Here is a 25,974-nt window from a genome sequence, read left to right as displayed (position 1 = left end):
AAAAGGCAAAATATCTTCATCAGCCAACCGTGGGCCAGCCCCTCTTTGAAGAGGCCCTGAGATTAGTTCTGTAATGGAGACGGAGGCTGAGCTGACCATGGGGTGGGGGGGTGGGGGGGCAGGAGGCAGAGTGAAGGAGGATCCCCAGACACCCACTCAGTGCTGCGGAAAAGGTCCAGAGAAGACAATAAAATTTCCGTAAACAAATAGCCCTTTCTAAGCCCAGAGATATCCTTGCCTTTTCAATGAAGAAACAGGAGGAGGCCTTGGAGGGGGGGAGGGGAGGGGTGATGGGAAAAGAGGGAGGAGTTTTAGGGGAAGGATAAGTAAGAACGCATGTTGGGGGACACCTGGGTGGCTTAGGAAGTTAAGCATCTGACTCTCGATATCAGTTCAGTTCATGATCTCATGATCTGTGAGCTCGAGCCCCGCATCAGGCTCTGCACGGAGAGTACGGATCCTGCTTGGGATTCTCTCTGTCTCTCAAAATGAATAAATAAAAATAATAAAAAGAACACAGGTTGAATGAAAAGAAAATGCTTTCATTTTCTGGCATAAAATAGAGATTTTTTTTTTTTAATGCACTTAAGAAATGCCCCTAAGCTACTAACCAGATGTGTGTGTGTGTGTGTGTGTGTGTGTGTGTGTGTGTGTGCGCGCGCGTGTGTGTGTTAATCACGCAGTCATGTAATAACTTGGTCACCAGGAGCTCTGAGGCGCAGCGAACCCAGGAGTTGCTGTTAAGCTGCCCCTTAGTCTCCGGACGCCTCCATCCGTGGCCTGTCGCTCGCCTTGGGGGTGACACCACTCTCCCAACATCTCACACCTGTTTCCTCAGCCCCTCCGTGGGACTCTAGCTGACGGGTCGCCAGGGGGACACTTCAGGCTGGATGGCAAACAGCCGCGGGGACACCTACCGGGTTGTTGTTGGCTTTCCCCGCCAGGATGACCCGGGCCTTGACCTTGTTCATGTTGAAGTTCTTGAGGTAGGCCTCGTAAATTCTCTTGGCGAGGGATTTCAGATCCGCCGTTTCAGCATCTTCTGGGTCGTGTTCACATGTGAGAATTTCCGCTTTCAGTTTTGCTTTTTCAGACCTTGGCATCCGTCCAAAACGAATTGCTGGGGGGCGGGGGGGGGGGGGGAGAAACGGGAACAGGAAGCGAGCAGAAGTGAGCAAGGCGGCCCGTGACGGCCACCGACCGCCGGGCAGAGAGTTCGCGCCGAGGATTCACCCACGAGTCAAAACCCACCCTCCGTGTCGGCCAGGGTTCTGCTCTGGAGCAAGGAAGATAAAACTCAACCTTCATAAATCCTGGACTTAAAAAAAAAAAAAATAAGGTGAAAAGAAAAGGCCACACCGGGGCGCCTGGGTGGCTCAGTCGGTTAAGCGGCCGACTTCGGCTCAGGTCATGATTTTCGCGGTCCGTGGGTTCGAGCCCCGCGTCGGGCTCTGGGCTGACAGCTCAGAGCCTGGAGCCTGTTTCAGATTCTGTGTCTCCCTCTTTCTCTGACCCTCCCCTGTTCATGCTCTCTCTCTGTCTCAAAAATAAATAAATGTTTAAAAAAAAATTAAAAAAAAAGAAAAGAAAAAGCCCCACCATTTACTCATTTCAGCAACAGGACCGGCTGGGGGTTGTTTACTGTCGTCGGGTCCAAAACTGACCCTTAGTTCAAGGAGACGGAAGTGACCGCTAGAACGAGTTCATCCGGCACCCTTTTTCTCTTTCCAGAAGGGAGACGTGCCGCTGCTGGGAACTGGTTACACCTTCACGTCCTCACTGGCACGTTCTAAACTCGCGGCGTGATGCCGAATAATGGAATTCAGCGTGGGAAGGTGCCTACAATGGCCCACGCTTCATTCGGCTGCTGTGACCATTCTGCCATCCCAGCGGAAATCTCAGACCCCGGTCTTACCGTGTGGAGTTTCTAACGGGAATCGCAGGCACGCTGCGCGAGCTCAGCTACGTGAGACTCTTACTTTCTTAGGCTACTCTGGTTGCAGAACGACCTGGGGCCTAACTGTCTTTGCAGCGCCTTCATGGAAAACACGGTGCGCTGCGACCCAACGGGGGAGGAAGGCTGAGGCGCGGGCCGGGAAGGCACGCTAGACAACCTTACCTACCGTTATGGGACATCCCAGCCGAAAGGCACTTGTGGAAACGACAGTATTGGCACTTATTTCGATTCTTTTTCTGGATCTTGCAGCTACGGTCACATTTGTCATACGCCAGCTTTAGTCGGATCGTTCTCCGGAAGAAGCCCTGAGGGGTTGAGACACAGTCCATCAGCGACCGTGGGCCGCGGCCAAGTCGGGGTCACTGCCTTACTCGTGCTCCTTGTTGCTCATTTATGGTCCTTTGCAAACGAACTAGAATTAGTAGAACGGTTCTAAAAAGTCTGACATAATTGGGACAGACCGAAAATCGCAAATGTCATTACACCTAAGACGAAACACAACAAAATGTGGCCAAGTGCAAAGCAGTTTCCGGATGTCCTCCCCTGGTTTGGGGAGACGCAAGTGAGGTCTCCCAGGGTACTCGGCCCTGCTCCGGGTCGGACAAGCGTCACCCCTCCCTGTCCCACCCACACCCTTACTGGGGACTAAACACTTCCTAGGCATCTTGGAAGGGAGTATTAACTCCTTGCAAGACAGCAATTCCCATCGACCACAATAAAAGGGAGCCAACTGTTTGTAAACAGTTGTCTTGCTTTACAGAAGCATCTTAAGCTCTCCCCAGTAAGAGAAAACGTCACTATTTAGCCCATAAAAAAAAATGAAACGAAAGGAACGTAGGTGCGGCCCCGCAGAAGAGGCCACCCTGCAACTAGCTTTGTCACAGGCACGTGGTCAGAAGGCTTGTGAAGGAGTCTGTGTATTTGCTTCGGTTCTTGTTCTCTCTGCTTCCCACTCCTTCCTACGTCTTTCTGATGGGGCTGGTCCCGGGGCCCGCAGGGGGGGGACAGCAATTTCTTGGGGAACAGGAGGGGAGGCTGGTGCCTTCACTCAGTTGGTCATCTGGGTCTGTGCAGCGGGATGGCCGGAGGAGGCACAGGGTCAGGCGGGGGGCTGAAGACAGAATTCTAACCGTCGTCGGGAGGCAGAGCCGGCCCCGCTCACGCAGCCCTTTTTCTCCCTGCGACGCAGGCCTCCCAGGCCGCCCCAGGTTCGGGTGCTGCGACAGCGTCTCAAGGAGGCAGGTCGCACCTGCACCGGTAAAGGCCGCGGCATCTTCCAGGGGTCAGTAAGCTGTCTCCGTGCACGCAGGGGAAGGAGATTTCTGCCTGTAACCGGACGCTGAGATTGTTGTGTACACGAAACCCCAGAGCTGAGAACACATACATCGTCGTAAAGGCACGATGTGGCGTCCGGCCACCTCCGATGGCCGTGAGGACCACTGCCCCCCCGGCCTGCTGAGGACTGAAAGAGCGAGTGGGCTCCCTGGCCCCGGCCTCAAATAAAGGGATCCCTCTTACTGTTTCTTTTCTTTCAAACATGTCTCTTCGACTTGCTAACGAGTACGGTCCAGCAATCTGCCCCAGACCCTCTGAACGGAGAAGCTAATCTCTTACGTGGGTCTGTTTCTTATCTCTGTCCTTCTGGCAGATCTTTTTAGTAGTGACGAAAATCTGTGTAAAACATAAAAGGAACCAGGGGCGCCTGGGTGGCCCAGTTGGTTAAGCGCCCGACTCCTGATTTTGGCTCACGTCATGCTCTCACGGTTCGTGAGTTCGAGCCCCACGTCCGGCTCTGCACTGACAGCGTGGAGCCTGCTTGGGATTCTCTGTCTCTGTTTCTCTCTGCCCCTCCCCTGCTCTCTCGCTCTCTCAAAATAAATTAAATAAGTAAGTAAGTAAGTAAAAGGAACCACACGCGGCCCCTGGAGCAGGGACCTTCCCCTCCACCGTACCTTGCAGCCTTCACACGCGTGAACTCCGTAATGGTAGCCTGAGGCTTTGTCCCCACAGATTCTACATTCAATGTTCAGGGCTACGCTGGAAGGTTCATCGGCACCGCCTGGAGCCACCGGATAAGTGACCGACGAGGGACTCGAAGCTGGTGAGAGGGTGTCTGAGAACAGAGGAGGGAAGACTCATGGACACTGCAGATGCATCATCGGTGTCTACACCAGGTTTCCAAGGGCACGACTGCTCGTGAGGTGTTCAGCGAGGAGCCCCCGTCCTGGGCTGGCCCACCCCCGCCTGTGCACCTGCTGTTAGCGCTGCAGCGTCCCCGAACCTGCCGCTGGGCCGTCCCCGGTTCTGGACCCCAACACACCCAGCGGCCTCCCCACCCGCACCGGGCGCGGCCCACACACGAGCTGTTACTTTGCTTCCCTCCAGCGCTTTACTGTAAACTCAGTAAATCACACCAGAATACAGGATAAAAGTCCACGTGGGCAATACCGAAAGCAAAATCCATGAAAGATTTAAAAAAAAAAAAAAAGTTGGACTTCCTTATAATTAAAAACTTCTTTCTGCTCTCCAAAAGACCCTGCCAGGAAAACGAAACGACAAGCCACAGATGTGGAGAAAACATGTGCAAAGCACACATCGAACAAAAGAGTTGGACCCAAAGCACACAGAGGAGGGGTAAAACTCAACAGTAAGAAAAACCAACGACTCAATTAAAAACCGGGCAGAAGATCTGGACAGGCACCTCCCTGAAGAAGATACAGAGGTAGCAACGAAGCCCGTGCAAAGATGCTCCGTGTCCCTGGTCGCTGGGAAACTGTGAATTAGAACAAGCAGACGTCGCCCTGCACCTACGAGACTGGCTTCAATGAAAACAAGACGGAACGAAAGAGTTGACAACACTCAGTGCTGGCGAAGATGGGGAACAACGGGAACGCTCATTCGTGGCTGTTGGCACGAAGACGAGTGGCTGGGGTCGGGGGTTGGGGGGGCTTGAGCGGGTGAGGCAGGTCTTTTGGAAATGGCAAAACAGTTGATGCGCAAATGTAGTGGTGACGACGTGACGCTGTGCGTTTGTCAAAGCCCACGGGACGTTGCAGTACAGGGCGAGCCTTAACGTGTGCAAATAAATAAAAAATATTTAGGAGGCTGGGGGACTGTGGGGTGACATACGGAACGGGACAAAGTCATCTCACTGTGTTACATGTGTATGAAAGGGCCTCCCTGAAGGAGGCGTGGAGAAGACATGACCTAGGAACCCTGGAAACCAGTGGCATCTATGGGACGGAAGGCAAAGGAGCTGTGTGCAAGCAAGGCACATCAGCGGATAAAGTGGCCCCCACAGGGGTACGGCCCGCCACCCTGGTGTCGCCATCGTGTAGACAGAGATGGACAATGAACTGGAGGGATGGTGGGCACTAGGACTCTCACTGCTGGAGCGTGCCCTTGCAGATCAGCTGGGAGGGGTGAGACCGACCCCCATGGCGGTGGCTTAGAGCTGCCGGCATCAGTATGAGCTCCTGCTTAACAGAGATCCAGATGGTTACGTACAGATATATTTATAGACGTGCGTGTACACACGGGTTAGCATGTGCACGTATCTCTTTGTTCCCCCAGCTAAGAGAACCAAAAGGAAAAGACGCTCCAGCGGCGACCTGAAATGACAGAGGAGACGGCATCCAGGACTCTGATAAGGCTGCATAGAGTTCCGTGACCACCATTCACGACGCAAGTGTCAGAATTCGTAGGCCATCAGGTAAAGTACTCAAAAGGGTTTGGGCTCAGTATCGCAGCACAGTTACCTGCAGACTCCACACTGTTATGGTTCCATCTAACACAAGACATGAAAGGTCAAACCTTTTCCAAGTAAGGTAACTGCATCCCAGAACAAAACTCAGAAATATTTACGGGGATACAAAAATATCCATCGTGAACTAAGTTCACAATGTATGGCATCCAATTAAAAAATTAAAAAATACATGGGGCGCCTGGGTGGCTCAGTCGGTTAAGCGTCCGACTTCGGCTCAGGTCATGATCTCGCGGTTCGTGAGTTCGAGCCCTGAGCTGGGCTCTGTGCTGACAGCTCAGAGCTTGCTTCAGATCCTCTGTCCCCCTTGCTCTTTGCCCCTCCCCCGCTCATGCCCTCTGTCTCTTTCTCAAAAATATATAAACATTAAAAAAAATTAAGAATACGTAAAGCAGCAGAAAGATATGACCCATGATGAGGAGAAAAATCAATGAACTTAAACTGACCCCAAAGTAACAAAGACGATAGAAATTTATGAGTGCATCCTAAGTGTTTAAGGAGCTGAATGAAAGACTGGATGTGTTAGGTAGAGACTGGTCATGCCAGTAAGTCTACACGAACTGAAGTGAAAAATACACTGGATGGGATCAGGGCCAGATTAGACACTGTAGAAGAAGAGATTAGTGAACTTGAAGACCCAGTAAAGAAACTATCCAGAATGAAACACAGAAATATGACCAAAAAATTTTGCTTCGTGTGGGAAATCTACCAAGCATTTAAGAAGAAAGAGTATCAATTGTACAGGGATATACGGAAAACGGAGAATAGGGCGGACTTCCCAACTCATTCTATGAGGCCAGCATTAATCTGATACCAAAACCAGATAAAGATTTTGCAAAAAAAACTAGAACCAATATCCTTCATGAACACGGGTGCAAAAATTCTTAACAAAAACTTAAGAAGTCCAATAATATGTAAAGAGGACAATATGTGATGACCAAGTAGGATTTATTGTGGTAACGTGAAGGTGACTTAACCTTTGGAAATCAAACAGTATAATTTGCCCTATCAATCAATCATAAAGATAAGTCATTTGATCATCTTACCAGACGCAGGGAAAACATTTGCCAAAATCTAACTTCAATTTCTGATAAAAATTCACAGAAAACTAGGATGAGAAGGGGAATTTCCTCGATCTAAGAAAGGGCATCTATGAAAAATGATGGTCATCATCATACTTAGTGGTGAGAGACTGAGATCAGGAACAAGGCAGGGTGTCCCCCCACTTAATTCAACATTGTACTGGGGGTTCTAACCAGTGTAATAAGGCAAGAAAATGAAATAAAGGCATCTAGCTTAAAAAAGGAGAAGTGGGGTGCCTGAGTGCCTCAGTCGGTTGTGTCCAACTCTTGATTTCAGCTCAGAACTTGATCTCAGGGTCATGAGTTTGAGCCTCACACTGGGCTCTACACTGGGCATGAAGCCCATTAAAAAAAAAAAAAGGAAGAAGTACAACTCTTTATGTACAGATGACATAACTCTCTGTGCATAAAATCCTAAGACCTTATAAAATATGAAACACTTAGCAATAAATCTGACAAAAACCGTGAAAGACCTGTGCACTAAAAACTAGAAAACAACGAAGAATGAATCTAATGGAGGCAGTAAGTCCGTGGCCCCAAAGGCTTCGTGTTGTTATGATGTCAGTTCTCCCCACACCGACCTTTTGGTTCAAGGCAATCCCAATCAAAATCTTAGCAGGCTTGTTGGGTAGACATTGAAAAACTGATTCTGGAATTAACAGAATACCCAAGGCACCTTTAGCAAAGAAGAAAAAATTTGGAGAACTTAACGCTACTTGACTCCAGGCCTTATTTTAAAACTACAGTGGCCAGGAATTAGTGGCATTGGTATCAAATGAGACAACAGATCCATGAAACTGAACAGAGGGTCCGGAAATAGACCCAGGCAAGTAAGGTCAATTGCTTTTTGACAAAGATATGAAGGCCATTTAGTGGAGACAGTAGTCTTTCTGACAAAGTGTGCTAGAACTTTACAATGCAAAAGAGAGAGAGAAGAAGTGAGTTTTGATCTACATATGAAGATTAACTCAACAGATCCGGTACATCAATGTAAAACCTAAAAAACAGAAAACTTGTAGAAGAAAGTGACTTCGGGCCAGGCAAATATTTCTCAAACATGACGCAGAAGGCATGATCCATGCAAGAGAAAACACTGATGAATTGCATTTCCTCTAAATCAAGGACTTCTGGGTTTTGAAAAACACTGTTAGGAGAAAGAAAAGACAAGCCACGGACTAGGAGAAAATATTTATACGTCACATATCTGATGAAGATACTTGCATCCAGAATAGAGGAATAGCTCTCGGCAGCCAAGAGCAAGGATACCACTCGGCTTAAAACGGGCAAAAGATCTGAACAGAAATGTCACCGAAGAAGACGTGTACGTAGAAGAGGTACAGACTTGGTAAACGAGCCGTGGGGACGGAAAGTATGGCACAGGAAACACGGCCGATACTATCACGATAACGCTGCGTGGCGGCGGATGGTGGCTACACTTGCCGTGGTGAGCGCTCTGTAATGCACAGATTATCGTATGGAAAATTCACTGTGTTGTGCACCTGAAACGAACATTGTACATCAGCTACGCTTCAGTAAAACTTCTTTAAAAAGAAGATATCTGGCAAAAGATTCTCAGCATCACATACCACTACATGCCCGTTGGAATGGGAAAAACCCAGAAGACTGACCACAACTACAGTTGGTGACGGCGTGCTGGGGCTGGAGCTCTCACACGCGCTGGTGGGAGCCTGAAATGGTATCACGTTCTGGAAAAGATTTTGGCAGTTTCCTTCCTTTTTTTTTTCATTAAAAAAAATTTTTTTTGAACATTTATTTATTTTTGAGAGACAGAGAGAGACAGAGTGCGAGCGGGGGAGGGACAGAGAGAGAGGGAAACACAGAATCCGAGGCAGGCTCCGGGCTCCCAGCCGTCAGCACAGAGCCTGATGTGGGGCTTGAACCCACACACCGCGAGGCCGCGACCTGAGCCGAAGTCGGACGCTTAACAGACTGAGCCACGCCAGTGCCCCGATTTGGGCAGTTTCTTAAAAGCTACACAAACATCCACCTTATGTCCCAGCCATTTGCTCCCAGGTGTCTACCCGGGAGAAGTGAAGGCACATGTCCACACAGAGACTGGTACACGGCTTGATCTCTGGCAGCCAATACCTAGAAGCGACTCCAATGTTCGTCAGCAGGTGCACGGAGAAGCAAACAGGAGCAGAGCCACACAACAGACAGAAAGACTGAACTGGTGCAGAAGAAGCTCCAGATAATTCTGCTGAGTGAAAGAAGTCAGACTGAAAAGAGAACATACCGTATTCTTCTTGGTTTTTTTTCAGTTTATTTATTTTGAGAGAGACAGAGAGAGCAGGGGAGGGGCAGAGAGAGAGAGAGAGAGAGAGAGAGAGAGAGAGAGAATCCCAAGCAGGCCCCGTGCTGTCAGCACAGCCCCGACATGGGGCTCGATCCCACCAACTGTGAGATCGTGACCTGAGCTGAAATCACGAGGCGGGTGCTTCAGTGACTGAGCCACTCAGGTGTCCCTGTATTATTCTTTTTATGTCAAAGTCTAGGAGACACAAACAGATATACAATGACAGGAAGACCAGGGGTTGCTCAGGGGAGGGGAAGGAAACCGAGGGTGGAGAAGAGGGTTTATAAAAGGGCACGAGTAAATTTGGGGTTGATGGATTGGGTCACTATTTTGATTGTGGTGACGGCTTCACACTTAAAATGTGTGTGTGGGGGGGGGCGCCTGCGTGGCTCAGTCAGTTGCGCGTCCGACTTTGGTTCGGGTCACAATCTCGCGGTTCATGAGTTCGAGCCCCGCATCGGGCTCTGTGCTGACAGCTCGGAGCCCGGAGCTGCTTCGGATTCTGTGTCTCCCTCTCTCTCTGCCCCTCCCCTGCTGGGGCTCTGTCTCTGTCTCTCAAAAATAAAACATTACAAAAACTTTTTAAACGTGTGTGTCTACGTATACACATCAAGTGGTACACTTTAAATATGTGCAGTTTATGGAATGCCAGTCAAGTCGCTAAGAAAAATCGAGGGGAGAAGGATAGATCAGGCTGCACCAGCCGCCTCGCCCATCTGGTCTCCTGGGTGTAACACGTGAAGTGAATACACTTTATAGATGGCCCTTCCACGGGAGCAGTTTACGTAATTTCGCACCATCACCCAAGGGGTGGAAGATCTAATTTACAAATGAGGGATAATCTTATCTCTCAAATTAGCCAGTGACACGAGCACTGGGAAACCGGTAAGAAGTATGAGGTGATTCCAAATGACCGAAAGGATCAACAGTCAGGGGCCGGAGGGGCTACGAGTGGCGGACCACACGCCCACCGCGGGGAAGGCTGGCGGTGCAGAGGCAGGGGCGTGTGCCCAGCACACCTCGGTGTGCTCACTTTTGCTAAGTTCCCCCTCCTGTTTTGGTCACGAAGTTCCTTGGAATTGGTCGAAGGCCAGCATGGAACTCTCTCCCCCCAAACCCTTGCCCTTTACTTTCTTTAGACGGGACGTGCGTGGCAGCCCGTGGAGCTGGGTCAAACGTGGCTTCCCACGAAGCATATGGACCACGAGGCTAGTTGGCGTGACGTTTCCAGGTCTTACCTGTGTCCCAGCTTTCAGACGGCGTGTAGCTCCTGACAATGACCCGAAAGACGTTAGTTTTAGAAAAGCTACCTTGCCCTAAACTGGAAGAGTGTGATTTCAGATTCCTTCTGGTGGAGGGTGAGGACTTGGGAAGAGAAAGCCCAGGCCGAGCGGCCGCTGTGCGGCCTCTGCCTTCCCGGAGAAAGTGGGAGGGTGTCTGAACACTCTTCGTGTCCACGGCTAGATCAGAACTTTCCGGGGGCTTTACCATGACACGTCCGCCCCGCTCACGCAAGTTCCTTATTTCAGAAGGACCTCGAGACTGTGTCTGGCCTGAAGGAATGCGTCTCCTCGAATCCTTTCATTATAAGAGGGACTGTATGTTTTCCAAAGAAGGGGGAAGAAACCACTTCCTTTAAGAAAAGAGACAAATTGACACAGATAAATCTCGAATCCGGAAGAAAACCGATTTCTGACAGTCAACATAACCACAGATAGTGCACAAAAAACACCCCGGCGTGCGGCGTGTCTACGACGTGGAGAAGGAAGGACCCATTTGAGGGGTGGAGAGCTGGGTGTTGAGCCCAGGTTTTCTCCTACTCTGGGCTTGGAACCTCCAGCACGTCCCAAAGTCCCGGGGTCTGCCTCCTTTCCTCTTCCCTTCAATAAACACAATGACGAACTCAAACACGGCTCTTGGGATTCAGGGAGATAAGGCCCATGCGGTGGCTAACCGGTGCTGGGTAGCCGGGCTGTCACCGTCCCTGACCCCGGCACGGGCTGGCCACAAGACTCGGCAAGGTGGGCCTACAAGACAGAGGCTCTTCCTTGGTCCCTCCCTCCCTGTTTCTGGAAGCGGCCCTCACGCGGGACACTCCCTCTGGAGCACGTCGTGGGAAAAGCAGCCAAGACTTGAACCGTTTATAAAGGTCTGTTGGGGTCACCGCAGAGGCTGCTCGGTCACGAAGGCCGCAGAGTCCTTTAACGCATCCTCTTCACAGGGTGTCCCACGGGTCGCACAATCCCTGAGTTACGAGGTCGAGAGCGGGGCGTCAAAAGGGATGTTCGTACAAACAACGTGGGTGTGGAGCCAGCTGGGGAGCACGGGGTCACATCTCGGCGCGGCCTCTTTCCAGCTGTGTGACCGGGTCACGTCACGTCACCTAATTCCCGTGGGCTCGTTTCCACTTGCAAAGCGGCAACAGTCCGGGGTTTTCACAAGGATTACGCGAGCCTCTGCACAAGCTGCCTTGTTTTCCTCCGGCCAGGAATGCTCCTTCCCGCTGTTTTTATTTTCCGTTAAAGTACTTCAAACATATAGGAAAACACAGAGTATAACACCCACCGCCCAGATTTCCAAACTGTGACGCTTTCTCACACGGCCTCACGTCTCTGTTGAAAGTACCACCTGCAAGGGCTGAATTCCCCACGGAGCTCCCCCCCCCCCCCCCCCGTCTCTTTCTCGGCCGGAGACCCTTCCCTCCACCCCCGCCCCCCTCTCTTCTCTCGGCGGGTGATCGCCAGCTTTACGAGGTGCGCGTCGGAACCCACCTACCCCACGCGGCACTCTCTGGTGCTGGAGGTTTTACGGGAATTGAACCCTGCTGAAGATATCCTTCGGCATATTTTCACTCCGTGCCACTTTTTACACGGATTCATGTTGACGCAAGCGGAGTGAATTCATTCCTTGAAGTTACCACAGAGCGTTCCGCGGCAGGGAACGCGCACGATTTCTCTGCTTTCCTTGTTTCCTGTTCGTCCCCATCACAGGCACCGTCGCATCGCACGTACCATGAACCATGGTTGCCAGGCACACCCCCATTCACGTCTCCTTCTATTTATTTCTTTTTAATTTTTTTTAATGTTTATTTTTTTTGAGAGAGAGAGAGAGACAAAGACAGAGTGCGAGGCGGGGAGGGGCAGAGAGCGAGGGAGACACAGAATCCGAAGCAGGTGCCGGGCTCCGAGCTGTCGGCACAGAGTCCGACACGGAGGGCGAACCCACAGACCGGGAGATCATGACCTTCAGTCGGGCGCTTAAGCGACTGAGCCACCCGGGCGCCCCATTCACATCTCCCTTTGAACAATGTCTGTCCCCGGTGGGCCTGCTGGGTTTAGAGTGCATCCGCGTTGCACTACTCTCTGTGCACAGGTTTTATCAGCGCACGCTGTTCAGCACAGCACGAACCCTCCCTTCCCACCGTCACTAAAGTCAGTGCGATCGTCACGAAAACCATCTTCCTGGAGCAGGAATGAGTGAGAAGGCAGTAGGGAGAAACGTGCTCCGGGTTCAGGACTCATATGGGGGTCACGGAGGGGAAAGAACGCAGAGACCTTTCGTGGACGCTGCCGTGGAGAACATTCTCCACGGTTCCCCGGAGGGCCCCGGTATTCCACGCTCAGAGCCGACGACCACACGTACCCCTGTTGCCAACCGCTAGCTGGGCCGACCCCGGTCCAGCCCGGTCAGTCCCGACCGGAGACCCACTTCTGCCAGGAAGCGTGTGGAGTCAGGTGCACCCCAGACGGAGCCTTTTCGAATCGAGGGCACGGTTTACGCCACGTTACCCCGGGCTCGCTTAAGTGCTGTCTGGAAGGATGAACCGTTTTACGTCTTCTTCCTTCCCAGTGATCCCAGAGGTTACCCGAGTGGCCCCCGTGTTTTATTTCTTTGTTTCTGCCTTGCTGGCACTCGATGTAGTTCGTAATGCAATGTAGAATTTAGGGAGATGGCTCGTACACATCTCCAGATTTAAAAAAAACCGTCATTTTTATTAGAATAGGAGCCTCTGCTTTAAAGAAATAAGAAGGCAGATTTTTTTTTTTAGAAATGTGGCTGACTGCCTTAACTGAGTTTCAAGTATCATTTGATGCGTGTATGGCTTTTAAAAGAAGCGTACTGTGAGACACACGGCACAGCAGGCCCAGGGGAATGGGCTATGCTTTATCATGTCTAAAGAGTTTGCTGCACAGAGATGTGACCTCTTTTCCAGCTAGGGAGAACAATTTTCTCTGCAGGAAAAAAGAAAAAAAAAAAAAAAGAAAAAACACAAAAAAACAAAACCAAAACCAAAAAACGAAACCAAAACATTTCTAAATAAAGCTTTTAAGGATACAGCACACTCACCTGTAATAACAGATCCATCTGATCCCGGGCCACTTCCTAAATACTGGTATTCTGTAAAGCTGAAGCTTCCGGAACTGTCCTCCCCAATGGATTGAGAAATCTCTTGGATGTTTCCCATTTCTTGCAGGAATTCTTCGGATAATGGGCTCTCCAGATCATCAGCCTCGAGGGGGGACAGGGGGCAAATCGGGCTTTCTGTGTCTACCATGTTGCTTAGATGGTTCTGGAAACGCAACCTGGGAAGACAGAGAAGTAGCTCGTGAACCATGGATATAGAAGAACACTGGTTTTCCTCCGATGAAAGCATCACACCTGAACTTATAACCTAAGGAGGGACGTCGCTAACCACCTTTTCTCAGCATGCCTTTAGATAAGCACGCTAAGGAAATGAAAATCTTTAAACACAAAATGTGTAAGGACACAAAGCCGATCCTGGTAGAATCACTCACCTGCTACTGAGTCTACACGCTGTGCTCAGCGCAATCTACTATATCCGAGCTGGCCGGAAACAGCAGCGGACAGAGTCCCCACTTTCCTGAACACCGCGCTTGGTGGGGACACCGACAGTTAACAAATAAACAAATACGCAGGTGGACTGTCCGATCCTGGTCCGACGGCTCATCGGGTGGGGAACGGATGCTGCCTTACACGGGACGCTGCCTTGCAGATTGGGGATAACAGGGTCTGAGAGGGGGAGGTGTGCGGGAAGAATGTTCCAGCAAACAAATGGCAAGTGCAAAGGCTCCATGACGGAAGCCTTCCAGGAGCGAGCAGGTCGAGGTAGCTCAGCCGTGGGGTGCAGGGCGAGTGGGGGGGGGGGAACACGCCATCAGCATGTTCTCCCGGTACCCATGGGCTAATTCATGCAGGTTTTCCTAAAACATGATTGTGCACTTACGGATACATCGTAGAACTAAAAAAACCCAAACAGGTGCGTCCCTGACAAAGCCAGACTGTTTCAGCTGGCAAAAAACCAACAGAACACGCTCCAGTGGGTGGGTCCTGTTATGAGCTGAACTGTACCCCCACCAGAATTCATATATTGGAATCCTAACCCCCGGGACCTCAGGACGTGGCTATATTTGGAGACAGGGTCTTAAAGAGGTGTTTATGTCAAACGGAGGTCTTTAAAGGGGGCCCGAATCCAATCCGATTGGCGTCCTTCTAAGAAGAGGACACTTGGACACACACGAGACACCCGGGGCGTCCGTGTGCAGAGGGAGGGCAGCCGCCTACAAGCCCGGGGGAGAGGCCTCCGGAGAAGCCAGAGCCGCCAACACCCTGTTCTCGGACTTCCAGGCTCCAGCACGGTGAGAAAGAAACGCCTCCTTAAGCCACCCAGTCTGTGATGCCTCGTTCGGCCTCCCTGGCAAAATCACGGCCACAGAGTCAAAGCAGTGCCACGTCCCGTGTCGGTTGGTTTCACACTCCTGCTCAAACGTCCGAAGCCACTTCCTGTGACCTCCGGACTGAAGTCCCCCTCCTCGACACAGCACTCGCGATCTCATGATGCGTCTCCTTCCTGATCTCGCCTCTTCGCCGTCTCCCTGTCCCCACCGTGACCCGTGGCACCGGGCCGCCACCTGGTCCACGCCTTCCCCGCACCGCTTCATTTCTGCACCTTCGTCCGAGTCCACCTGAGATCCCGCCCCAGGACCACCCCCCGGGCCTGGTGGTCAGGCGTCCTCAATGAGACGGACCAGGCGACGCTTGGCTTCTGGAACCGCTTTCCCAGCTGAAGCGGTCACAGTGAAGCCCACGGCTCCCGGCACGGAGGGGACCCAAGCAGTGCATGCCAGCAACGGCCAGGGCTCTCCGCCGAGGTGAGGATGCCGTTCCCCAGCGAACCCACAACCCACGGTACTCGCTCCCGTGAAACGCTTCCGTGAAAGTCACATCTCACCCTTGGAGTTCTGACAAGCAACCATGATGGTGACAGTCACACACGGGAAAAATCAGAGAGAATCGTTAGCCTTTCACGAGCTTTAAAAGGAAGGGACCTTCCTTCTCTGTAATCTAGGAGTGTGGATGGGGCTGTGAGTCTGTGCGGTTTTTTTTACCGTATTTCGTTCCGCATTTATATCTGGAGGAAGATTTCTTCAAATGGCAAGCAAGACGGTGGGGTAAGCATTACTTACGATGTTCTTCACCATGAAAAACTACAGTCCCTCACTTCGAGGTTTAACCATGAAGTCCAGCCTAATAAGTATGGGCTGGGCAGAGGCTGTGTTGTCAGTGGGGCTGTGACCACCCCCCTCCCCGACCCCTTCGTGTTCCCGGTGCTACAGGGGACAACGCAGGTGGACAGCAGCCTTTTTTTTTCCCTACAAGTATTCTGTTTTCCTAGCAGGAGCGTCGAAACTGGAAGAATCGATCGCGAACTGTAAGATCGTGTTAGTTTCCTTGTCATTACACTCGGGGAGTTTGAATACTGTGGGACCTTATCATTTTACTTTTCAGTTGCTTTTAAGGCATACCTGAGATTTATTTAGGGAAACGTCCGTCTCACTGCTAATGAAGAGCTAACGAGATAAAATCCCTGCAGCGAGTGAGGCAATACCTTCCTGAACTCTGGCCAGGGGACTGGCGTTTGCACAAATCACGGCCCGCCCTTTCTGGCTTCCGGCTCGAGCAGATGAGGCTCGGCTCCTCTGAAGGCGTCCCCAGGTAGAGAGCGCAGCCCACCTGCCTGGCGGCTCCGGGCTCCAGGGCCTCCCCCCCGCCCCGGCCCCCATCGCTGTGGCTTCTGCTCAAGAAGCAGAAATATCACGGGAAGTCTGGCTCTAAAGCCCACATAGCACAGCCACTGCCCAGTTCCTCGGAGAGCAAGCCAGGTGCCAGTTAGCGTATCCTCTGCCCTAAGTGCCTTAGGAGGGGCAGGCGGGCGCAACACACGATCCGTTTTCTCCGCAGCTCCCAGTGTGGCCGACGAGGCAAGGCAGAAACGACTGGAGAAACGTCAGAGAGCGCCAGCACAACTCCGGCGGGGCTTGGGTTTCCTAGCGCAGAGAGGCTTCCGCGGAGGCCGAGAGCCCAGGAAAGGGCAGCGGGGCTCCAAGCCCGGCTCCCACCAAGATGCATGTGCCCGGCCGTCCTGGCCCTCCTTCCCTGTCCCCGGGGCCTGCGGGGCTCTAAAGGCATCTGTTCTTTGCCGTCCCATTTAAATGTTAGAGCTGCGTCTTGTATGTCGGAAACGCCAACGCGAACGGCTAAAATTCTACTTTCCGGTCTCAGGAGCGCATTTACCAATCGGAGTGTTCCTTTGGGCAGAGTATACAAAAGTGACAGAACATTAAAAGAAATGATAAGAATGAAAAGAAGGGAGGGAGGGAGGGAGGGGGACAGAAAGGGAAGCAGATACGATGAGCGTTTTGTGCCGAGGGCCGCTGAAACACTGGAAGGGCTGTCACATTAACTGATAACCTGTAAGCATTCGGCACATCAACAGCTCTCGCACGGCATGTTGTTGTTTGTTTGTTTGTTTTTTTAAAGACGAGGCTAAAATGAGTCACAAATGGCATGATGAGCTCTTACTCTGAAGCCGAGGAGGGTCCAGCCCAGGCAACTCCGGGTCCCGGCAGCCCCGCGGCTCGGTTCTGATGGGGCCCTAATTCCACGGGGCGTCAGAACGTTTGAAGTGCGTCTTGAGGGTAGAGAACGGATTTTGCTAACTTTGTATCCACACTTCTCGCACGATCTAGCAGGAGGTGCGGGGTTTGTATTTCTGACGCTCAGCCAAGCCTGGCACGGCAGGCGCAGTGACACCACCAGGAACCGGGCGACAGCCCGTGAGGACGCGGCCCACTCTGCGTCAGCACGTGTGGCCGGCCGCCACCCAGATGGCAAAATGGCAGAGCCGGTGTGTCCAAAGACAACATGACGCAAGGGAATCTAGAACAGACGTCAGAGTGATTCTGCGTTGGGACACTGATCAGAAATTTGCATGGTGAAGTATCATCATCCCAGAGGCTTAAAAACAAAGCACAGGGGCACCTGGGTGGCTCAGGCGGTTGAGTGTCTGACTCTTGGTTTCGGCCCACGTCGTGATCTCATCGTTTGGGAGTTCAAGCCCCGCGTGGGGCTCTGTGCTGACAGTGCAGAGCCTGCTTGGGATTTTCTTTCCCTCTCTCTCTCTGCCCCTCCCCTGTTCATGCTTTCTCTCTCTCAAAATAAATAAACTTAAAAAAACAAAAACAAAAACTTGGGGCACCGGGGTGGCTCAGTCAGTTAAGGGTCTGACTTTGGCTCAGGTTATGATCTCATGGTTCATGAGTTCGAGCCCCGTACCCAGTTCTCTGCTGTCAGCACAGAGACTGCTTCGGATCCTGTCTTTCTTTCTCTCTGCCCCTCCCCTGCTCACAAGCACTCTCCTTCTCTCTCGTTCTCCCTCTGTGTGTGTGTGTGTGTGTGTGTGTGTGTGTCTCTCTCTCTCTCTCTCTCTGAAAAATAAACATTTAAAAAAAAAGAAAAAGCATACAAAAGGAAAAGAAATCTCAGCCTCACAGTAAAAAACAAAGTCCCAGATCGGCAGGAAAGAGCGTGCAACACACAGGGATGTAGGGAGCTGAGCTGCGGCCCGTCAGCAACTTCCCCAGGAGGAGAGACCCGGGTGCAGAATGTGGGGTAAAGACATGAACAGACAGGTGGTCAGTCTGATTCTCCACCTTAGAAGCGACAGAGAATGTGGGAGATATTCTGAGCTGGCATAAATCAGGCGCTTCGAAGAGACAGTGAAGAAGTTTCGTTTCGTCAAATGACTGGAAATCAAAGACCCAGGAGGGATCAGGTCCTCGATGGCTCCTGGGGCTGCGACTGTGTACGACCTTTCTCTGTGCCGCTACGTTAGTAAGGGAGTTTCTTGGACCTTCGAGGCCCTTCGTAAATATTTTCTGAAATTAAGTATTAAATAATAGCTCGATATTGCCCCAACTGTCAACACATTTTTAATTTTTAATTTTAATTCTTTCAAGATCAGCTACATGTTTGTTTTTGGGAATGCGACTGTAACAACGTGATGGCATTCCATTTAAATACAAAAAAACACAGTTCGTCCCCATCTGATACATCTGACAATTAAAAGCTATTTGTTTACGTCTACTTTTTATTTTTAAGCATTCATTATCTTATGTTCAAGTTTAGAAAGTTATTTTTGTACAAGGGCTAGCTGCCCTTCCCCCCGCCGCCCCAAAATAAGTACTTTAAAAGATTTTGCTGTCCCTATAGTTAAGGCTGAAATAACACTGAAAAAACAAACTTGCATTTTCCTAGATCTTCTTTGCTACCATTAATTTTTGCAACCATAAAATTTACTTCCAAACTTACAAGGCTGGATATACTAATTTAACTGTGATTCACTTTTTTGTACTCAGAGTCTTAGATTACGTATATGAAAGCTAATTTATTAAACCTTTGCGCACAAAGCTGAACGCACCTGCATTGCAAACTTACACGAAGAATGAAGTTACGAAAAAAGTAAAAATGTTATTAAAGTTGATGTGTGTGTAAATCACTTACAAAAATCCCCCAAACGGGATAACGTTGTTCATCCCTGATTTTCCTCGTTTGGCTGTCAGAGTTGAAATATGAATATAAAATGGTTAGAATTCAAAACATTTTTATACGCGAGGGGATTAGATACTCAAGACAAAGAACAGATGAATTTTCCCCACTCGGAACTTGTATTCGACACAAAAAGGGTCCAAATAAATAGTTACAAACATCGGACTTTTACTTTGCTATGACTTATCTTTCTGTAACCCACCTGAGTTTGCTATACCATAAAACCCCCCTCGAGTTATCACTTCATGTGCTTACCGATGTCACCTTATAGGAACCCATTTACATTTCCTTTTGCTAAATTAGGTCTGATAAGACTTCAGAATGGTAGAAAGGTTAAGGGTGGAAGTTTTGTCAAAGGAGTACCATTTGCGCGGCAGACAAGAGAGCCATCAGATAATTTTCCCATTTTCCACCCACTGTAATTCACTACCTTGTCAGATTCTTTATACTTTTCTGTACACCTTTTAGATATTTAATATTTAGAGCCTCGTAGCTCAATTCGTTGGGCTGGGACTTCAAATCACATTTCAAAATAAACAAAGAAATGCTAAAAAGCCTCTGGGACCTTCACCTGGCACCAGAAGTTCAGAGAAATTGAGTAATCACTGCCGTCTGCATAATGATCAGCGAGGGTGCTCCCAAAGTCAGTAAAGAAAATGCCTCGGGAAATACATCTGAAACGGAGGAGGAGAGCACCAGGGTGTAGCAGTGGTTAAGAAGGCAGGGGCTGGCCTATTTCAATGAACGCGACCCAAAACGGGATAATTATGACTGGTTTGCACAGTGCACAGCTTTATCTGGGAACATCTAAGGTCTTCCCCGGCGACGCCTGAGGCATCGGCCTTTTGTAATCACAAGAATTTGGCCCATGAAAATGCGTGAGGAGCCCAATGTGGCAGAGTAGCAGTGAACCCCTAACGTCTATCTTTCGAGGCGCAAGAAGAATGTTCCCTAACACTTCCAAGAAAACTCCTGCCAGGTTTCCACAAAGTTCACACGACGTGGCAGCATTTCTCTTCACTTCAAACCCAGCAAACCTTCCCATTTGCCTGGAACGGGAATTCTCATTTTTAAATCTCATCTTACCTTTGTCGGTGGGGATGCTACAATCGTTACAGGCCAGCTGTCACTTTGGACGCACCGTGTGCCTGTTGCAGTGAAATCTGAGCCGAAAAGCTTGTCGCAAGAAGCAACGGTCAACGGAGACGAGGTTCACGTTTTACCAGGCAAAAGCTTTGCCCCGACGCACACAGAAGCCCGGCGACGAGGGTAACGCCGGAACGTTGACCCACCGGACGGCAGAGAAGCAACAGGGGACCCAGGGCCACGCCAGGGACAAAAGGGAATGATGACATCGGGAGCAGGGGAGGGTCTGACTGGTTGTAGCCGGATGACATCAGACACGCGACAGCAAACTTTGTAAGGCCGGGCCTTCATTTTCTGAGTGAAACCGACGGTCACCTTGGGGTTGAAAGACCACGTCTTATGAACTTCAGGAAACACGTGGGCATCCCTGAGCTAGAAACTGGCTTAACCCTGGAGAGGGCACTGGAAGAGGCAATCTTAGCCCTGCAGGGACCCGCGGCCCCAGGGCAGAGGGTGCGGGGCCGGGAACAGGGTAGAGAAGGAGACGGTAACACACGGGTGGAGCCCCAGTAACAGTCACCTGCGTTGTTTGAATTTTCCCAGTACCCGGGGCTGGGCAGGCAGTATGGGTACCGTTTCCAGAGGAGAAACGCAGCAATCCAGAGAGTAAGTACCTCGCCCGGCTAGCAGGTGGGGAGATACGAACAGGATTGTCGAGGCTGTAATGTGGGGAATCTGGAGGGTCCAGAAAGGCTCCCTGAAGGCGGGGACGCCCAAGCCGAATCCTGAAGGGTGGCGAGAAAGAATGACAGGGAGAGGGTAAGGGGCGTCCCTAGCGTGTGCACGGTGACCTAAAGCATCACTGAAACACCGCTGAGACGGGCGGTACCGCCCACTTCGAGACCTGTCGGCTCTGCGTTACTGCCTGGCTAACAACCCTGCCACGTCGTGGCTTGAAACGCAAGCGTTTTCGGTGCTCACGGTTCTGCGGGCCAGCGGGGCCGGGCGGGCCATCTGGTGGCGGCACCACGCGCGGACGGATGGCCGGTGGGGGTCGGTGCCGGCTGCTGGGTGGGCCTTTCTCAGCGCAGCGGCACCCCAAGGGTGAGGGCAGCAACTTCGAGGCCACGGGCCGCGTGGCCCAGGGCAAGCCACAAGGCGAGCTCAGATCCGGGGGATGGGGACATGAACCCTCCCCCCCCCCGATGGGGCAAAATCTGCGCCCATCTGTGATGCAGCACGACAGGAAGTGGCAGGAGACGAGGCAGAAGCAGGAGAGGCCAGGGGTGACGGTGGAAGGGGTGTGGTCCTGTGCCTCGAGGCGACAGGACTCAGGGCAGGGTGCCGGCCAGCAGGGGGGCCTGGCGACACTTGCCTTAGGGCTTCCTGGCAGGTGGGTGGGACCTGGTTTTAAAGGCGAGGAGGATGAGGGGCGCCCGGGGGGTTAAGCATCCTTCGGTTAAGCATCCGACTGGGCTTCAGCTCAGGTCATGATCTCAAGGTCCGTGGGATCGAGCCCCGCGTCGGGCCTGCGCTGAGCGTGAAACCTGCTTGAGGTTCTCTCTCCCTCTGTCTGCTCCTTTCCCCCACCGGCTCGCTCTCTCTCTCTCTCTCTCAAAATAAGTAAAGGAACTTACAAAAAAAAAAACCAAAAAAAGCTTTAAAGGAGAAGCATCCAGAGGGCTTAGGAGGCTGTTGAGACCGTCCCCAGGAGATGTGCCCGTGGCCCTGGGAGGGAGGGACGGAAGGACAGGAAGAACTGTAACGCTGGGGGCTCACGGCAGCAGGGACGCAGGGCAGACGCAAGGCTTAACCTACTCTCTGGCGCAGGTAACTGGGAGGATGAGGTGATGTCCAGGAAATCCAGGACGTAAGGACAGCAGGTGTCCCTGGCGGAGGCAGAGAGATGACAAGGGCAGTCGTAGAGCAGGTGCGAGGTCTCTGAGGGACACACGGGCTGGGCCCCTCAAGCCGCCTCCCCTCCCGGGGAAGTCACCATGCAGCTAGCGGGGCTCACCTCCCCTGTCCTTAGCAGCAGCTCGGGGAGGACGCGAGTCCCGCCCTCAGGACTGACCACATGACCACATTTCTTGGAGCCTGGGTTTCGGTACCTCTAGTCGGGGTCAATTACATCTGCCAGGCCGGTTGTTCTGAGCGTTCGCGAAACGATGGGCACGTGGCTCCTCCCCAAACAATCGCGTCCCCGGAGGCCAGACCGGGCCGCCTTCAAGTGCACTGCTCAAAATACACCCTGGAAAGCACTGAGCCGACGCCAGTCCGAAGCAGAGCGCTCGGGGCCGTCCCGCCAACCTCAGACAGACACGCAAGACCAGTTCTGAAGAAAAAAGTCCCTTTATCTTTCACTTCGCGGGGACGCCTCACTGGAAGTCCAAATTTGCTCAAGGTCTAGAGCAAGGAGAACGAGGGTTACTTCAGGCAACCTCAGCATCCCAGGGGTTAACGCCGGTTTGGTGATCTCAGGAAGGTGATGAGAAGGTGGGTCTCGTTTTCAACCGTTCCCCTTGGACTTCCCTCCAGGTTCCAGACTAAGGCCATGGTATTGAGTTTGGCCGGCGGACAAGTTCTGGACGTGCCTCCATTTCTTCAAAGCCCAGGGAAAAGCAGCATCGGAAGAGCAGAGCAGGGTTCTGGGCTAAGGGAACTTCCCGGCATGGAAAATGCCAGAAGCTTCCGATGAGGGCAAAGCCTCTCCAGCAACGCTCTGAGCGCCCAGCGCCCCCTCGCCCGTGGTCGGTCGGCAGCCCTTCCGCACTCAGAAGAATGACTTTATCAACTTGGGTCCACTTCTCTGCAGGGTGAGAACCACACCTACAGCTTCGTCATTAACGCAACATAACGAAATCAGTAAGTTCGTCTTGAGGGTTTTCTGCCTGACCAAGGGAGGGATGCCTGCCCGTTCTCATTCTGTGTTCTGCTCTATGGCAGGTTAGACAAAAGGAGGGGGAAAAAAAAAAGCCTGAATGTGGGATCGCTGCTTTCCTCCCTCTGCGTAAGGAGACGAGGAAAAGGAAACGCTTCCTCTCTGCGTTCCTCGGTTCGAGTTAGAGAACTGACATTCGACGTTAGAACTGTATTTCTTCCGTCACCGAGAGGCCGTTGTGCCTCTCGGCATCTGTGTGTGGCCTGAAACGGGCAGTTGGGAGGCAGCTGACGAGGACACTGCTCTTTATACTCTGAGGAGCTCTCAGCCATTGGAGAGGGGGTGGAAGATAAAACACGTTGACCACTAACCACCCCCGAAATACACGACCCCAGGAGGACTGTGGGAGGAGACTTTGAGGGGCCACAGAGGAGAAACCTGACGGCCATACTCAAAAAGCAAACAGGAGTCAGGCCTTGCAGAATTGGTTATTTTTTTAAGAATCCTTTTTAAAAAATTCTTTAGAGGGAGAGAGAGCATATGAGTGGGGGAGAGGGGCAGAGGGAGAGGGAGAATCTCAAGCAGGCTCCGCTCTCAGCGTGGAGCCCCACATGGGGCTCGATCCCATGACCCTTGGATCATGACCCGAGCCGAAATCAGGAGCCGGACGCTCAACTGACTGGGCCACCCAGGCGCCCCAAGCTTTGTATTAAAAGTAAATTCTGGGGGAACCAGGGTGGCTCGGTCGGTTGAGCGTCCGGCTCCTGATTTCAGCTCGGGTCATGAGCTCACGGTTCACGGGATCGAGCCCCATGTTGGGCTCCGCACTGACAGTGCGGAGCCTGCTTGGGAGTCTCTGTCTCTCTCTCTCTCTCTCTCTCTCTCTCTCTCTCTCCCCCCCTTCTCTCTTCTCCTCCCCCTCCCCCCTCAAAATAAAGAAATAAACATTTAAAAAATACAAGGCTTCATCTCATTAAGTGTACTCTTGTCCCAATCCCGGCTGAAACCGCGGCAGAAAGATTAAACCAGAAAACAAAAAAACAAACGGTGTAAAAGGATACGTCAACGGGAGCCCTGGAGGCTGGAGAGTAGGTGGGGGAAGGGCTGGGGCACAGGGCGTCAGGGCACGGCCTCCCCACACTGCAGCGGCCTGACAGGGGAGACCGGGAGAGGCCAGCAGGCCCCGGCGGGGCCCGTCCCCCTCCCGGCCTGACGCGAGCGTCCCCACCCTCGGCCCGGGACCCCGGCCGGCTTTCTGGTTCCTCGCTTGGTCACACAGACAACCCCCAAGCACCAGGCTTGCTCCGAGGAAGGCCTCTGACGGGAAACACGGCAGCCAGCCGACCGGCCCATCCAGAAAAGTCGACGTGGAGGAAACAGCATACAGGAGGAAGAAGACGACAAAACCAGGGGAACCGTTTCTCACAGCCCCGGAAAGAGAAGCCACCGCCCTCGTCGAAAGCGAAGAACGTGCCAGAAACAGGAATGTTCAGAGAACAGAAAGCTCCCTTGGGAATTAAAGAAGCCCACCATCACAGACTTAATCAAGAGCTGTAGGAGGGAGGCCTCGGTCTCCCAGAAGGAAGTGGGGGGCAGGGAGGGAGAGACAAAGGAGAAAGGCAGGCAGGAGCCCAGGGGAGGCACGAGAGCGGAGGACACTGGCCGCCAGTGAACTCGGGAACATGTCTCAGAAATGAAGGCCCTGGAAGGGTCCACCGGGTTCCCAACAACGGGCACATACGGACCCACAGCAAGGCACATCACCGGGGACAAAGAGAAGGATCCCACAGGCTTTTGGAAGAGGGAAGACAGTCACATGCAAAAGATCACACACCAGACGCGTCCGGCTGGGGTCCTCAAGAGAGCGCTGGGGGCGGAAGTAAGGCTCCAGACCTTTAGAACGCGGAAGGAAAAGTACTTCTGACGCCTTACTAAATATTCAGGTAAGCCATCCACCGGGTGGGCGGGCAGAAAAGTTCCCTTTTATTCTCTTCGTGCGGTGACTGTGTCTCTGGGACTCTAGACTCTCTCCCTCCGTGCTGCTCGGTACTTGTCTCGTGTCGGGGGTAATTCTTGCGGAACGTGGGTTTTCCCAGAGGCCTGGGGTTTACCTCTGCCTGGCCCGCTCACTCGTGGTGGGGCAGCAAACGTTTCTTGTACGCATCATGTCGTCACGGTTTTACAGAGCTCCGTGGGTCAACTCCAGGACCTGGTCACGGCTGGCCATGATTCCAGGCACAACACCGCCACCAATCAGATGCCGACGTTGCTGAGGATGACCGTAACGCTTCTCGAATCCTCATCGCCCGCCGAGGAACGTGTGGCCTCATTTCAATCGTAAAACACGCCCATGAGGTGGGCACTATTAATATGCTCACTTTACTGATAAGGACCCTGCAGTACAGACAGGTGACAAGGACACGCTGGGGGTCACAGAACCAGTGGAGCTGGGGTGTGAGCCCAGACAGGCAGCCTTGGGTTTCTGCTCGCGAGGGCCATGGAACCACCCTCTAACGTTCAACCCAACTATGAGCAGTTTAGGGATCTGATAATCCGGTTTCTGATTACCGGCAAGTAGTCAATCCCAGTTGGTCCGTGCGGAGCACAAGCTCCGCCGTGTGAATAGCGTCCTTTGCCAGAGTCCTTAGTAAAGTTGGAAGGTGAGGAAAAAAAACCCACAAAAACCCAGCGTTGTTCTGATTTGTTTTTATTTTTTAAATTGTATTTATTTTTTTGAAGCAGGCTTCGCGCCCAGCGTGGGGCTTGAACTCATGACCCAGAGATGGAGGCCTGAGCTGAGATCAAGAGTCAGATGCTTAAATGACTGAGCCACCCAGGCGCCCCTAAGTCGTTTTTACAATAAAGACTGGAGGTTTCTGTTAAAGGCAAAATGAAATGGAGGGACTACTGGCATCCCCAGTTCTTACGTTGCTAAATGCCTGCATAGCTAGTGAGAACGGTTCCTTCATCCAGTAGATGGAG

The 25,974-nt window shown here is 52.0% G+C and overlaps 1 protein-coding gene across 6 annotated transcripts in view; it reads right to left on the bottom strand.

Annotated features, from left to right (window-relative positions):
* The window catches only part of PPARA (peroxisome proliferator activated receptor alpha), a 75,292-nt gene that overhangs the window by 17,732 nt on the left and 31,586 nt on the right, over positions 1 to 25,974 (bottom strand). For 5 of the 6 annotated variants that reach the window (XM_045062520.1, XM_045062519.1, XM_023257628.2 and 2 more), the window contains exons 3-6: positions 13,467 to 13,702; positions 3,910 to 4,070; positions 2,124 to 2,262; positions 918 to 1,120 (exon numbers count right to left, since the gene is read on the bottom strand). In XM_045062520.1, the coding sequence (XP_044918455.1) occupies positions 918 to 1,120; positions 2,124 to 2,262; positions 3,910 to 4,070; positions 13,467 to 13,674 (711 nt within the window). In that variant the 5' untranslated portion in view covers positions 13,675 to 13,702. Of the gene's footprint in view, positions 1 to 917; positions 1,121 to 2,119; positions 2,263 to 3,909; positions 4,071 to 13,466; positions 13,703 to 25,974 lie in introns of those variants that run through there. The other variant, XM_045062522.1, reaches the window with a different exon arrangement.

This window comes from Felis catus, chromosome B4 (assembly GCF_018350175.1).
Source record: "Felis catus isolate Fca126 chromosome B4, F.catus_Fca126_mat1.0, whole genome shotgun sequence".
NCBI lineage: Eukaryota > Metazoa > Chordata > Mammalia > Carnivora > Felidae > Felis > Felis catus.
The sequence above is the reverse complement of the archived record's forward strand: the minus strand, read 5'-3'. Positions and strand labels throughout refer to the sequence as shown.